At 44.1% G+C, this 13,462-nt stretch overlaps 1 protein-coding gene across 2 annotated transcripts in view; it reads left to right on the forward strand.

The window, feature by feature from the left end:
* The window catches only part of GRIN2D (glutamate ionotropic receptor NMDA type subunit 2D), a 1,662,686-nt gene that overhangs the window by 1,426,690 nt on the left and 222,534 nt on the right, over positions 1-13,462 (forward strand). For both annotated transcript variants that reach the window (XM_073602755.1, XM_073602756.1), the window contains exon 11: positions 9,988-10,217. In XM_073602755.1, the coding sequence (XP_073458856.1) occupies positions 9,988-10,217 (230 nt within the window). The remainder of the gene's footprint in view (positions 1-9,987; positions 10,218-13,462) is intronic.

A 13,462-nucleotide genomic window follows, 5' to 3' on the forward strand; every position in this document is an offset into this window, starting at 1 on the left:
GGCAGCGCCACAAATATACAGAGCAGAGGGACACAAAGTAACAAGCAGCAGGATAACAGACAGGGGGAGGGAGGGAACTGACCTTGTGTGAAGTAATCCAGGACTTGGCTCAGCGTCAGGAGGCTATCAGGCTCACATAGCAGCCATTGCTGGCCGCTATAAGAGCTCCCCAACCCGGAAGTCAGGGCACGCCGACGTAGGCGGTCCCTGACGTCACCGGGTCTGTTTGCCCGCACTGCGCAGGTGCACAGGAATGTGCTACTGCGCAAGCGCGCGCTCCTGTCAAAGGGAAGTGAGTTCCCAGACACAGAGAAACAAGCAGCCTGAAGGCTGCCAGGGCAAACATGTGTCCGCCGCGGGGAGGAGAACCAGGACCTGACAAGCACCAACAAATTCTGATTGGAAAGGGAGGGATTGTCCTTTTACAGCAAATTTTGAACAGTACATAATAACAACCAATTAACACAAAACCAAAATATATAATTGCAGTGCATAATGAGTAATTACACATGTCACTAAGGACAAATCTTTGTCCCAACAACATCAAGGGTAGTCACAGGCAGATAAACATGTTATGTTTTAGAGCATCCTAAAGTAAAGTTAGTAACAGCACCATGGGGAAGGGGGCAAGGAGGGAAAGAAGGGGGGAAGAAAAAAAGGGGGGGATGAGGAGAGGGGAGGAAGGGGGGAGGGGAATACAGATAGGGAAGGGGGATGGAGGAAAGGAGGGGAGAAGAAGGGAGGGGAGGGGGAACCACAAGGGAACAGAAAAGGAGGGAGAGAGCAAGGGAAAAGGGGAAGGAAACGAGGGAAAGAAAACCCCAAAACCTCACAGAAATGCCTTGTATGATACTGACTCATTGAGGCCAGGGGGGGTAGTGGCGTTGAGTCGCTCGATCCAGAGGGATTCCCTTTGCAGTATCGAGCGATCCCAATCGCCACCCCTAGGGTTGGGTTGAACTACCTCCAGCACCAGAAACTTGACGACCGAGTTGTCAAATCTGTGGTGCAGGCCAATGTGTCGGCCAATGGTGGTTAGTTTCCCGTTTTCCGAATCATACAGATGGTCACCGATTCTTTGTCTGAATTCCCGGATCGTTTTGCCTACATAAAATGCTTTACATATGCAATTCATTAGGTAAATCACCCCTTTTGTGCCGCAATTGGCAAAGGTACGTGGGACCAGGGTCTCCCCATTGGGTAGAGCAAAGTATCTACCTTCGTGGACCCAGGGGTACCGGGGACAATCCCCGCATTTAAATGTGCCGTTGGGTCCAGTCCTAGGCGGTTTGATAGGAGTGTAGTGACTAGAAGTCAATTGATCCCGTAACGACCGGGCCCTACGAAAGACAACTTCCGGGGTGGATCGAATATATTTGGCCAGCGTATGGTGCTCAGCCAAAAGATGCCAGTTTTTGGTTAAGATATTGCGAAGTAAGCTATGATGTGCTGAGTAGGTCATGATGAATCTCACAGTATCCTTTAAAGGAGAAGATTCCCCACGTTTAAAGAGTAGGGAAGTCCGAGAGCGTGACATGGCCTTATTGTATGCTTTACATAGATTTGTGGGGGAATAACCACGCAGTATTAGGCGTTCATGTAATGCCTTGGCCTGGAGTTTAAAGTCGCTATCTCGTGTGCAATTTCTACGTAAACGTAGGTACTGAGCATATGGTATGCTCCGCACCAAAGAGCTCGGGTGCGCGCTAGTAGCAAACAGAAGAGTGTTGCCAGCAGTTGGCTTTCTGTAGAGGTCGGTACCCAACGTTCCATCCGGTTGTTTAATAATTTTCAAATCTAAAAAGGAGATCTGCTCTGCATCGATCTTAAAAGTAAATTTTAAATTGAAATCAATAATGTCTAGTTCACAGAGGAATTGTAATAATTTATCCCTGGGACCCGTCCACACCAGTAGTAGGTCATCAATGAAACGATACCATAAAGGATATCGTTTAGGAATTCTGAATATTTGTCAAGAGCATGAATGTGCCTCTCCCAGCCGCCTAGATATAAATTTGCATATGCTGGGGTACACGACATCCCCATTGCAACTCCCTGTATTTGCAAAAACAATTGGTTATTAAATGTAAAATAATTTTTCGTTAGTATGAAATGCAACAATGCAAGTACAAAGTGATTTAGGGGCCATGTGGTTGTGTCCTGTTCGAACAAAAAGGAACCAGCCGTCCGTACGCCCTGCTCGTGGGGGATACTAGAGTACAAAGCCTCAATATCAACAGCCACGAGCAGGGCATCCGGAGGGATCTGGATTCCCTCAAGGTGTTGCAATAGATCCGTGGTGTCTCTAATATAAGACGGAAGGCTGCGGACATGAGGCATCAAAAAATGCGTCAACAAATTTACTGGCATTATCAGTTAGGGAAATCAGGCCATTTTTGTTTTTTGAGATCACTGATAGTTGCTCGGAGAAAGGCCCATATCTCCGGGCAGGTATTCAGGTCAGGAAACCTACGTGATCGTAGTCGGAAAGACTTGGGCAGTGCTGTTTGTTTGGGAGCAACGATTGGGCAAGAAGTATCAGGTAAGGGAGGGGCAGCGTGGAACGTGCCCGTCAAAGGCTCCAGTAAGGGGATATCACCAGGTGGTCCATGGTCTTGCGACAGCACAGGGTACCTGGTGTCACCCTCATCGAACAAGAGCATGAGGTCACGGAGTGCCCTAAACTCCTCCATAGAGAAGCCTTTAGTCCGCTCCGCGAGCTCACGCTCCAGGCCGAGGTTAACACGATCCTTAGCATAGATATATCTGAAAGTTAAGTTGCGTGCAAACAAGTACAAGTCCTTAATTGTCTCAGTAACCTTAAGCGCATCAAGAGGGCAAAAACCGAGTCCTAATTGCAATAACGAGATTTCCTCGTTATTGAGTGTATACGGGGTGAGGTTTATGACATTGAGGTTGGTGTGACGTGAGGGGGGGGATTCTGTTGGGGTAGTGAGGGTTTCAGGACGTAAGCATCTAGATTGCTCTGTTGCTTCTTCAGATTTAAAAAAATAGCATCCTCATTAATTTTAGTATATTTATTTGTCATTAAAGCTGAGTTTAAGATTTTGGGAATCGTGCCATGTAATGTAGAGTGACCAACTGCCCCTTCTAAGGGGGCGTTGGTGTCATGTGGGGTTTGTGTTGGGGGTGCACGTGTAGATCTAGGGCCTTTCGGGCCTTTCTTATCTTTTTTGGAGTTCGTTGGTGGAGTGTTACCTCCAAAACGAAGTCTCTTGCGTGAAGAATTAAGTGCAGATGAAGCACTCGGTTGCATAATGCTTAAAGAAGACAAGGTAGAAGAGAGAGAAGAATCTGATTCGATGTCCGTAGTGAAATTTCTGTTATTATTAGTCCGAGGAGGGCCTCGTCTACCCTGGCTCCTGCCGGGCCATCGGTAGGCCAGGCCCTCAGCAAATTTCCCAAATTTGATTTGTTTCTTAACAATACCCAATGGAACGTTGGGTACCGACCTCTACAGAAAGCCAACTGCTGGCAACACTCTTCTGTTTGCTACTAGCACGCACCCGAGCTCTTTGGTGCGGAGCATACCATATGCTCAGTATCTGCGTTTACGTAGAAATTGCACACGAGATAGCGACTTTAAACTCCAGGCCAAGGCATTACGTGAATGCCTAATACGGCGTGGTTATTCCCCCACAAATCTACGTAAAGCATACAATAAGGCCATGTCACGTTCTCGGACTTCCCTACTCTTTAAACATGGGGAATCTTCTCCTTTAAAGGATACTGTGAGATTCATCACGACCTACTCAGCACATCATAGCTTACTTTGCAATATCTTAACCAAAAACTGGCATCTTTTGGCTGAGCACCATACGCTGGCCAAATATATTCGATCCACCCCAGAAGTTGTCTTTCGTAGGGCCCGGTCGTTACGGGATCAATTGACTTCTAGTCACTACACTCCTATCAAACCGCCTAGGACTGGACCCAACGGCACATTTAAATGCGGGGATTGTCCCTGGTGCCCCTGGGTCCACGAAGGTAGATACTTTGCTCTACCCAATGGGGAGACCCTGGTCCCACGTACCTTTGCCAATTGCGGCACAAAAGGGGTGATTTACCTAATGAATTGCATATGTAAAGCATTTTATGTAGGCAAAACGATCCGGGAATTCAGACAAAGAATCGGTGACCATCTGTATGATTCGGAAAACAGGAAACTAACCACCATTGGCCGACACATTGGCCTGCACCACAGATTTGACAACTCGGTCGTCAAGTTTCTGGTGCTGGAGGTAGTTCAACCCAACCCTAGGGGTGGCGATTGGGATCGCTCGATACTGCAAAGGGAATCCCTCTGGATCGAGCGACTCAACGCCACTATCCCCCCTGGCCTCAATGAGTCAGTATCATACAAGGCATTTCTGTGAGGTTTTGGGGTTTTCTTTCCCTCGTTTCCTTCCCCTTTTCCCTTGCTCTCTCCCTCCTTTTCTGTCCCCTTGTGGTTCCCCCTCCCCTCCCTTCTTCTCCCCTCCTTTCCTCCCTCCCACCATCCCCCTTCCCTATCTGTATTCCCCTCCCCCCTTCCTCCCCTCTCCCCATCCCCCCCCTTTTTTTCTTCCCCCCTTCTTTCCCTCCTTGCCCCCTTCCCCATGGTGCTGTTACTAACTTTACTTTAGGGTGCTCTAACATGTAACATGTTTATCTGCCTGTGACTACCCTTGATGTTGTTGGGACAAAGATTTGTCCTTAGTGACATGTGTAATTACTCATTATGCACTGCAATTATATATTTTGGTTTTGTGTTAATTGGTTGTTATTATGTACTGTTCAAAATTTGCTGTAAAAGGACAATCTCTCCCTTTCCAATCAGGATTTGTTGGCGCTTGTCAGGTCCTGGTTCTCCTCCCCGCGGCGGACACATGTTTGCCCTGGCAGCCTTCAGGCTGCTTGTGTCTCTGTGTCTGGGAACTCACTTCCCTTTGACAGGAGCGCGCGCTTGCGCAGTAGCACATTCCTGTGCACCTGCGTAGTGCAGGCAAACAGACCCGGTGACGTCAGGGACCGCCTACGTCGGCGTGCCCTGACTTCCGGGTTGGGGAGCTCTTATAGCGGCCAGCAATGGCTGCTATGTGAGCCTGATAGCCTCCTGACGCTGAGCCAAGTCCTGGATTACTTCACACAAGGTCAGTTCCCTCCCTCCCCCTGTGTGTTATCCTGCTGCTTGTTACTTTGTGTCCCTCTGCTCTGTATATTTGTGGCGCTGCCTGGCGCCCACTCTACTACTTTGTGTGCTCAGAGTGTGTCAGACATTCAGCCTATTCCCACATATATGACTATGTAATCCTACATTATCTGATGGATGCGCCTTTCCAGCTTTGAGAGGGTACCACTACGCTTATTTAGTTCATTTCACCACTCTTTCCCCTATGACTCTCTGCTCCCCTATTTTAGTATTTTTGTTTAATATGAGACTGATCCTTTCAGCATCTATCTGCTCCACCACTGACCCTTGTAAAACAATTTCCCCTATTGTAATGTGTTCAGTAATCCCTATATGTTAATCTTCCCCTTAGCCATAGTGACCACTTTGTGACGTACCCATTGCCCTAGCTACTGGGGTGCTCGAAGTTACAATGTCCCTCGCGGCTTCATATGATCCCGTTGACCCACGATCTCTATAATGTGAATTCCTACATCCAACTCCAGCTCATGCGTCACACAGTACTCCAATTTTCAGTTGGTGAGTTGCAGCCCTACTACTGTCAGTGTGCAGTCTTTTCAAGTTTAATAATCTTTACAACCTTAGTATCTGCATGGTTGGTGGCTTTTTGGGTCTCCTCCTTCCCTTCCCTTTCAGCCTTGGCCCCCCCCTCCCCTTCTCTTCCCCCCCTTATCTCTTTCTCTCTCCCCACCAAGCCCCCCTTTCCAATCCCTCGTCCCCCCTCCCTCCCCCTTTTCCCCTCCCACCCTTCCCCCCTCTCCCTTCCTCCCCCTCCCTCCTTCCTTCTCCCCCCCCCCTTCTCCCCCCCCTCCTTCCCTGGTTCTTCCCCTCCTCCCTCCCTCCCCTTTCCCTACAGGCCAATTCCCCTTCCTTCAGCTTCCTTCCCTACGTTCCCCAATCTCCCTCCCTGGTTTCCATCCTTCCCCCGTCCCCCCTCCTCCCTCAGCCCTCTCCTGCTTCCCTCATTCCATATTCTGTCCGCTCACCCTTTCCCGTATTCTCCTTCCTCTTTCTTCCCCCCTTCCCCCCCCCTTTTCTTTTTCTCTTCTTTTCTCCCATTTTTTTCCCTTCCCCCTCCTTTCCCCTTGTCCTCATCTTTTTCCACATCCCCCTTCCATCCCGGCCCCCCTCCCCAACCCTTTATTCCCCTCCCCCTTGTTTCTCTGTTCTGTCACTCCCCCACGGGTTCTCCACATATTTTTTCCTTCCTACACCACTACCTTGGGTTATCCTAACTGCATGGCAATGGCACACATTCTTTTGATATCTCAGTATGGTGATGTTGTAGTTAATCAAATATCTATCCATCAGAGGCTGTCTGTCATCCCCTGTGCCCGCCGCGGGGGGATTTATATGGGGTCCTGCATGCCCACAGAAATCTTCTGAGTGGGTGAGCTTGTCCTTATTTTTACCTTTTTTGTATGGAGTGTTCTGATATCTTGTCAATAATTTTGCTGCAATAACTGTATATACATATATATATACTTGTATATGTTAAAGCTACTTTATGTCATATTGTAGATATGGTTCTCCTGAAGAAGCGGTGCTGACCGCGAAACCGGTTGAGAATTAAAGCTTCACAGACACTTGCCATCTAAAATTGTGCGGAATCCACTGGCTCAGACTATGTGGTATCCCCCCTTTTATGGTTATATGTAGTGTTGTTGTTTATAATCGCAATTATATGCGGAATTGCATATTTTATGAATATTTTTTCTATTAAAAGTGAATTTTTATAAATAATTTTTATTACTTTTTTTGTTCCATACCTATTATTGTATACTGATATTTAGTACCGTAATAGTCCCTCCTCTTCCTCCCGTTGGGGGTTGAGACGCTGGCTGACAGTAGCAGCAACTGCGGCCACCACTCTACCCTCTCACCTTCCTTGATTCCCATTTTTCTAAACACTGATATTCAACCAACTTTATCTGCTTAGATTTTAGATGGAATTATTTACTCAAAGTTAGCTTTTACCTCTCGATATAGCAAGTCTTCGGTTCTTTCCACGAAACACACCCAAACATACTCTGGTATCAGACAGAACTAATAGTACTGAGATAAACACAATTATTTAACAGACCAATCATAACAATATTGTATGTTTTATATAAATGTCTACTATATCGACCTAAGCTGAAAAATGTTTTATAACCATTACTGCTTGTTAGTTTTGAATACCACTACTGTCAATTATTTTGTATTGCCTCAATTACCTTGCAATGTAAACCTTATTTTGTTTACCAATAAAATATTAAGGAAAAAAATGTGCTAATTATTTTTAAGGCCCTGCAAAAGTTGCACAAATGTTTATCAGATCCCTATTTTAACTAAAAATACACTAAAATTATTATTAGCATTCATAACCTTAACATAACTTTCTGCAAAAGTCCTAATAAGGCCTCGTTCACATAGAACGTACTAAAGTGTACATTCGTCCCGGTTTACCCATGTGGAGATGCACAGGTGTTCAATCCATCTCTGTGCAGGCAGTCGCATTGATGTCAGTGGGATGCAGCAGCTGCATCAACACAGCAGCTGCCCCCGATCTGATATCTGTGTGGGTGTGGGTGTACAGCCCCGAATGCAGACAGTATGAGTTCAGAGACATGCACCCATGCATATAACACAGTTTACTATGCTTCTGTGATGAATGAACACAGGGCATGCTTACCTGCCTCTCCCTCCTTCTCTCCCCCCCACCACGCTCTCCATTCTGACACCAATCTCCTGCCCCAGCAGTGGCTACAGCCAGTGAGAGGGGGGAGGAGGGGATGCTGGCTACATCCCTGCAGGGAGGGGGCAGAATGATCATAGGGGTGGGGCAGTACGGGGGTCAGAGCAGTGATATGGGGCATCTATTTGAGATAAATCCACTTGTGGCTGCCCTGCAGCACATGAAGCCATCAGGAGGAGGGAGGAAGAGAAGCCGGCAGCTGCAGGGGAGCCACATGAGATCAGTACTGCCGAGGTATTGGAACTTGGGGAGAATCAGTGGTGCTGTGGGGATTGTATATAGAGTATCAGGAAGCAGGGGTGACACAGGGCAGAGCAGCAGTGGTAAGGGGCATATTTATCGTAAATACCTGAGATCAACAGCTTGTCAGCTGCCGATTACAGCTATTGGTTTGTTCAACACAGAAGTGACCATAAGCTTATAGCAGGAGGAGGAATGCCATGTCCATACAGCATACTGAACTGGACAGCTGGAAGTGGTTCTGTAGGTCTGTATGCTGCATGAATTTGGCACTGAAAGGGTTAGAATATAAAGAAGCTACATGCCCAATAAGTGATTAAATCCACTGCATAAAGTGCTTAAATAAAGATTTAATATCAGTTTAAGGACTGGCTTCACAAAAAATAAATTATTTATTTTCTATAATCAAAGCATGTTTTAAAGCAAAACCTCAAGGAAATAGCTCAATACAGGGCTGAAATATATATATTTTCTGTTTTCCTGCCAAATCATTTGTAATTTTTTTTAGTAAATCTTGTGATTTACAAACATTTTCAACACAGCACAGCCAGGTAAGTGACTCACATACAGTCGCATACAGGTTTAATTTTATTACTTGACTTGAATTCTTCTTTAACATTGTTACAAGCATATATAACTAAAGCTGGGTACACACGGGCCAAATGTGAGACAGCGGCTGGTGAAAAAAAAATGCCGATATTCGGCCCATGTGTATGTCGGTTCGTTCAGCCGGCTTCTATGGTACGTGCATGCTGGAAAACCAGTACTTGACCGACTCTAGATCAGTGCTCTCAGCCAAACGCAAAAAAAAAAAAATTTGTGTACCCGGCTTAAAGCTATAACATCTTCTACTCTTACAACTTCACCAATCACACACTTTAAAAGGCTTTGCAGTGGCTCTCAAAAGGGCTTATTTCAGAACTCTATCCTTTCTTCCTTTCCCAACTTCCTTGCTTTTATGTCTAAGTGGGAGACTGATTGTGCCACCCAATTTTCTCCTGAAGGCTAGGACACTATGTTGGAAACTTTGCGCAAATGTACAAAATCACTTTTGGTCAGGGAGACTGCCTTTAAGTTACCTACCAAATGGTAATACACCTCCTCTAAACTTCACATTATCTACCCAGGAGTCTTGGACTTATGCTTTCATATATGTTCACTTAGTGAATCTTTAAAACATACATTTTGGGATTGTGAGAAATTATCACTAGTTTGCTGTAAAATCTCTTCTATAACTTCTGCAATTTCTGGCCATCTTCTTAGCCTAACAATGCCGATGTTACTTCTTAGTGCTTCTATCCCAGGGATTTCACATAGGGATCAGAGACTTATCCATACCATTTGTGTAGCGACAATATGGGCCATTGCCCTGCAGTGAATATCCATTGTCCCCTTGATAATAAATAGAATTGATGCTGTTATGCTAATGGAAGGGTCCCTTATACTCTACAAGATAGTTTTCTCTTAAATTGGTTGCTTGTACTACCCACCATCATATGTTAAAATCCTGATTTCAGCTTTTGCCTTTGTATAGATACCTTCTATTATGGTATGCTAGAGTGGAGTGGTATTGGCTCTTCTACCTGTTGTTCAATACTTTTTCTGACTTCTTGATACAACCTTGCATTATATGGTAATTTTGCTGCTCACACTGGGCTTCTTGGTTGTTTTTTAATGGATTACGTATGCATATTAATCTTCTTCTCTTTTGTATACGCCTTGTAATGATGCTATGTATTGGATGTGTATGCTTTACCAATAAACAGCTTGTAAACACAAAAAATGCAAAATACTAAAACTCATTTATTTGTGTTTTTAGATACAGGAGGTTCAAAGTTCACTATTGGCAAGTCCATCTGGCTACTCTGGGCTCTGGTTTTTAACAATTCTGTGCCAGTGGAAAACCCAAAAGGTACCACAAGTAAAATCATGGTTCTCATCTGGGCATTCTTCGCAGTAATATTTCTGGCCAGCTACACTGCCAATCTTGCTGCTTTTATGATCCAGGAGGAGTACGTGGATACCGTGTCTGGACTCAGTGATAAAAAAGTAAGGGATTAAGAATTTGTGTTGTTGATTTTCATTAAATTTACAAAACAAAGTAGAACTTGGTGGTCTATGCTGATTATATAGGAAAAAAATCTGTTTTAAAGTAGCAGTTGTCAAGAGGATAGTCTTTGAGACATGCTGATAACTGATTGCTGAACGAATAAAGGAACCATCAAACTTTCATAGACAGGAAAGATCTTTCAGCTGTCCAGGCAGAAAGGAGAAGTTTGATAGAGGCAAAGTATATTATACCATGTTATCAGTAACAAGGAGGAGAAGATCCTATTCATAGCCTATTCAAATTTGGATTTTAGTTATTCTTCCAATAACTCAACACATTATCTTAAAGGGAAATGATAATAGTATATTTCATGTTTTATTATTTGTTTAATGTTTACAAGTTTCAAAACTGATTTTTTTATTTGTCATTTAATAATTATTACAGGGTGCATTCATTACCCTCAGTTTAAAATGCCCAGCTCTACCTGTATGCTGTCTGACCAACTGTCTTAACCTGCAAGAAACCATACATGTTTTGGATTACATTTAATTATACAAATTTTAAAACTGATGTTTAATTTACTATTTGTTATTTATATAAAATCTTAAACCTATAAGTAAACATTTAAACGTTTTCTAAATTCAATAACAAAATGTTCATAATTTGCAGCTTATCAATCTTTAGATGTATTAGCTGTATTCGTTTTCCTAAACTAAAATGTTTTTTAACAAGCACTGAAAATACCAGTTGATCTTGCAAGAAATGCAGTGATTTTGTCACTTTCTGTGAGCTGAACAGGAAGCAAAAATAATATCTTTTTTTTTGTAAACTACTAATGTTACCACCCTCCTTATGATGGAAAAGAACAAAAGTAGACATCTTTAATGTTCAGCATGGGTGACAATCATAGTTTCCCCAATAGATACAGTGAATTAGTGAACATAGCTAACCAGGGACAGGGAGTGTTTTTACCAGGTCAAAATAAAGAGAAAGAAGCTTGAAAACAAGAAAATGAATGCTCCACTAGGGATGCGCTTTTACCTAAGTCTGGCCGGATTTAGTCAGATCATCAGCACAAATCCCCAGCTGCTGTTTGTAAACAAACAGGGATCTGTCTTTTAGTGATGGCAAATCCATAATTAATTATGTCCTCCAAAAATTTAAATACAGTGTTGCTTACCATGACCCACTACCACAATGACCCACTGCTTGTGATGTTGCCCCACCTCTACAGTCCCCTGCCACATGACAATGTTTCCGTGGTGCACTACTGCCACAAAATTACAGATTCTCAGCTGGTTTCTGCTTGTAAACAAAGCAGCATGGGATCCTGGGTGATGTCCTTGACATAATTTTATTAAACATTCCATTAAAAAAGGTATGCAATGTACTCCGTTATGAATTCAGCATTAATCATGTCATCCAACACTGTAGATCTGGTGTCAATCATGATGATTTGCCACCATGAGAACCTGCTACCCTGATGATCTTGACCAACCAAACTATCACCATAAAATGAACGATCCCCAACTGACTGCTGTTTGAGAGCAAACCAGTTGGGGATCCTGAATGATATCATTGACCAAATATGGTTATGGCCATATTTGATCAATGGTGTCATCCAGAATATCTGGTTTGTTTGTTTGTTTACAAATATCAACAAGCTGGGTATCTGTCCTTTAGTAAAGGAAGCACTACTGCCTCAATATGACAGGTCCCTTGCTGGCTGCTGTTTGTAAACAAACCATATGGGCATATGTCATTTTGTGCTGGTAGTGCTATGATGATGTGCTGCCCGACAATGTTGTCCCACTTACATGACAACCCACTGCCCACTGATTTTGACCTGCTAGGAATTCTGGGTGCTGTCATTGATTAGGGCCTCCAGCTAGTAAGTTTACAAACACCAGCCAGATTTGCTGGTTGTAATCTCAAGCTGTGGGAAACGTGAGTGGAGAGTGAAAACCAGTTTTGCTTTTGACTGCTGGTGATTGCTGTGTTTGCGTTTTTAGGTTATTTTTGGCATCTTTCCTTGCAGCTTTTAAAAACCTTTTCTGTCACTTTTTATACAGCCTTTTTTTCATTCCTTCCCTCAGACTACTAATTAGGGGAGTGGTTAATTTGGTACAGGTGCTTCAGTACCTATATAACTTTCTGTAGAAAACATTTCTGAGCTAGCTCATCCTTGAGCTTGCCACCTTTTGGCTTGCTGGAACTTAGACCAAGTGGAACTGGACTAAGTAGTGAGTTAAAAACCACAGTTGAAAACATCAGATAATAACAGGAGTCATCAAACCTGTAAGTAACATCTGAAATTTCCTGTTAGTAATATTACTTTTTGTAACTGGGAAAATATGTGCTAGCAAGATTGAAGGTTTTGTGCAGTGCACAGTGTGCCGCATGTATGCAACAATGGAGCAACAGCTCCAGGATTGATACCGCTACGAAAGATGTGAGCAGGTTGCCCTTCTGGAAGCTCGCATTAGAGATCTGGAGGTGCAAATTGCAACACTGGGCAGAACTGACAACCTTGAAGGGGGTCTGAGCAGGTGGCTAGTAGGGTTAATGGGGAGGGTGGAGGTGTAAATCAGGATTATCGGGTAGGAAGATGGGTTAATGTAGTTAGAGGAAGTGTTATGCCATGTACACATGAGCGGACTTTACGGCAGACTTTGTCCGGCGGACTTTTTGACGGACTTTCCGAATGAACGACTTGCCTACAAATGATCAACCAAAGTCTGACGGATTCGTACGTGATGACATAAGACCGGACTAAAACAAGGAAGTTCATAGCCAGTAGCCAATAGCTGCCCTAGCATCGGTTTTTGTCCATCAGACTAGCATACAGACGAGAGGACTTTTTGACCGGACTCAAGTCCGTCTGAAAGATTTGAAACATGTTTCATTTCTAGGTCCGTCAAACTTTTGGGGAAAAAAGTCTGCTGGAGCCCACAAATGATTGAAGTGTCCAACAGACTCCAGTCTGCCGGACCAAGTATGCCATAAAGTCCATTCATGTGTACGCAGCATTAGAGGCTCACAGAAAAGGAAGGCCAGCCTTGGATTTGAGCACCCTAATGGATTCGCCAAGATGTGTGAAGATGTGGGGGTATCAAGCTCAGAGATGACAGCCCTAGATGTCACTGCTCCCCCTAATAGCTGGGAGAGCAGCCCATCTAGTAGGGGTGGTGAAGGGAGTGCAGGTAGGTCTAGACAGTTGGTAATAGGGGATTCTATATTTAGA

This window comes from Aquarana catesbeiana, linkage group LG10 (assembly GCF_042186555.1).
Source record: "Aquarana catesbeiana isolate 2022-GZ linkage group LG10, ASM4218655v1, whole genome shotgun sequence".
In the NCBI taxonomy this organism is placed as follows: Eukaryota; Metazoa; Chordata; class Amphibia; order Anura; family Ranidae; genus Aquarana; species Aquarana catesbeiana.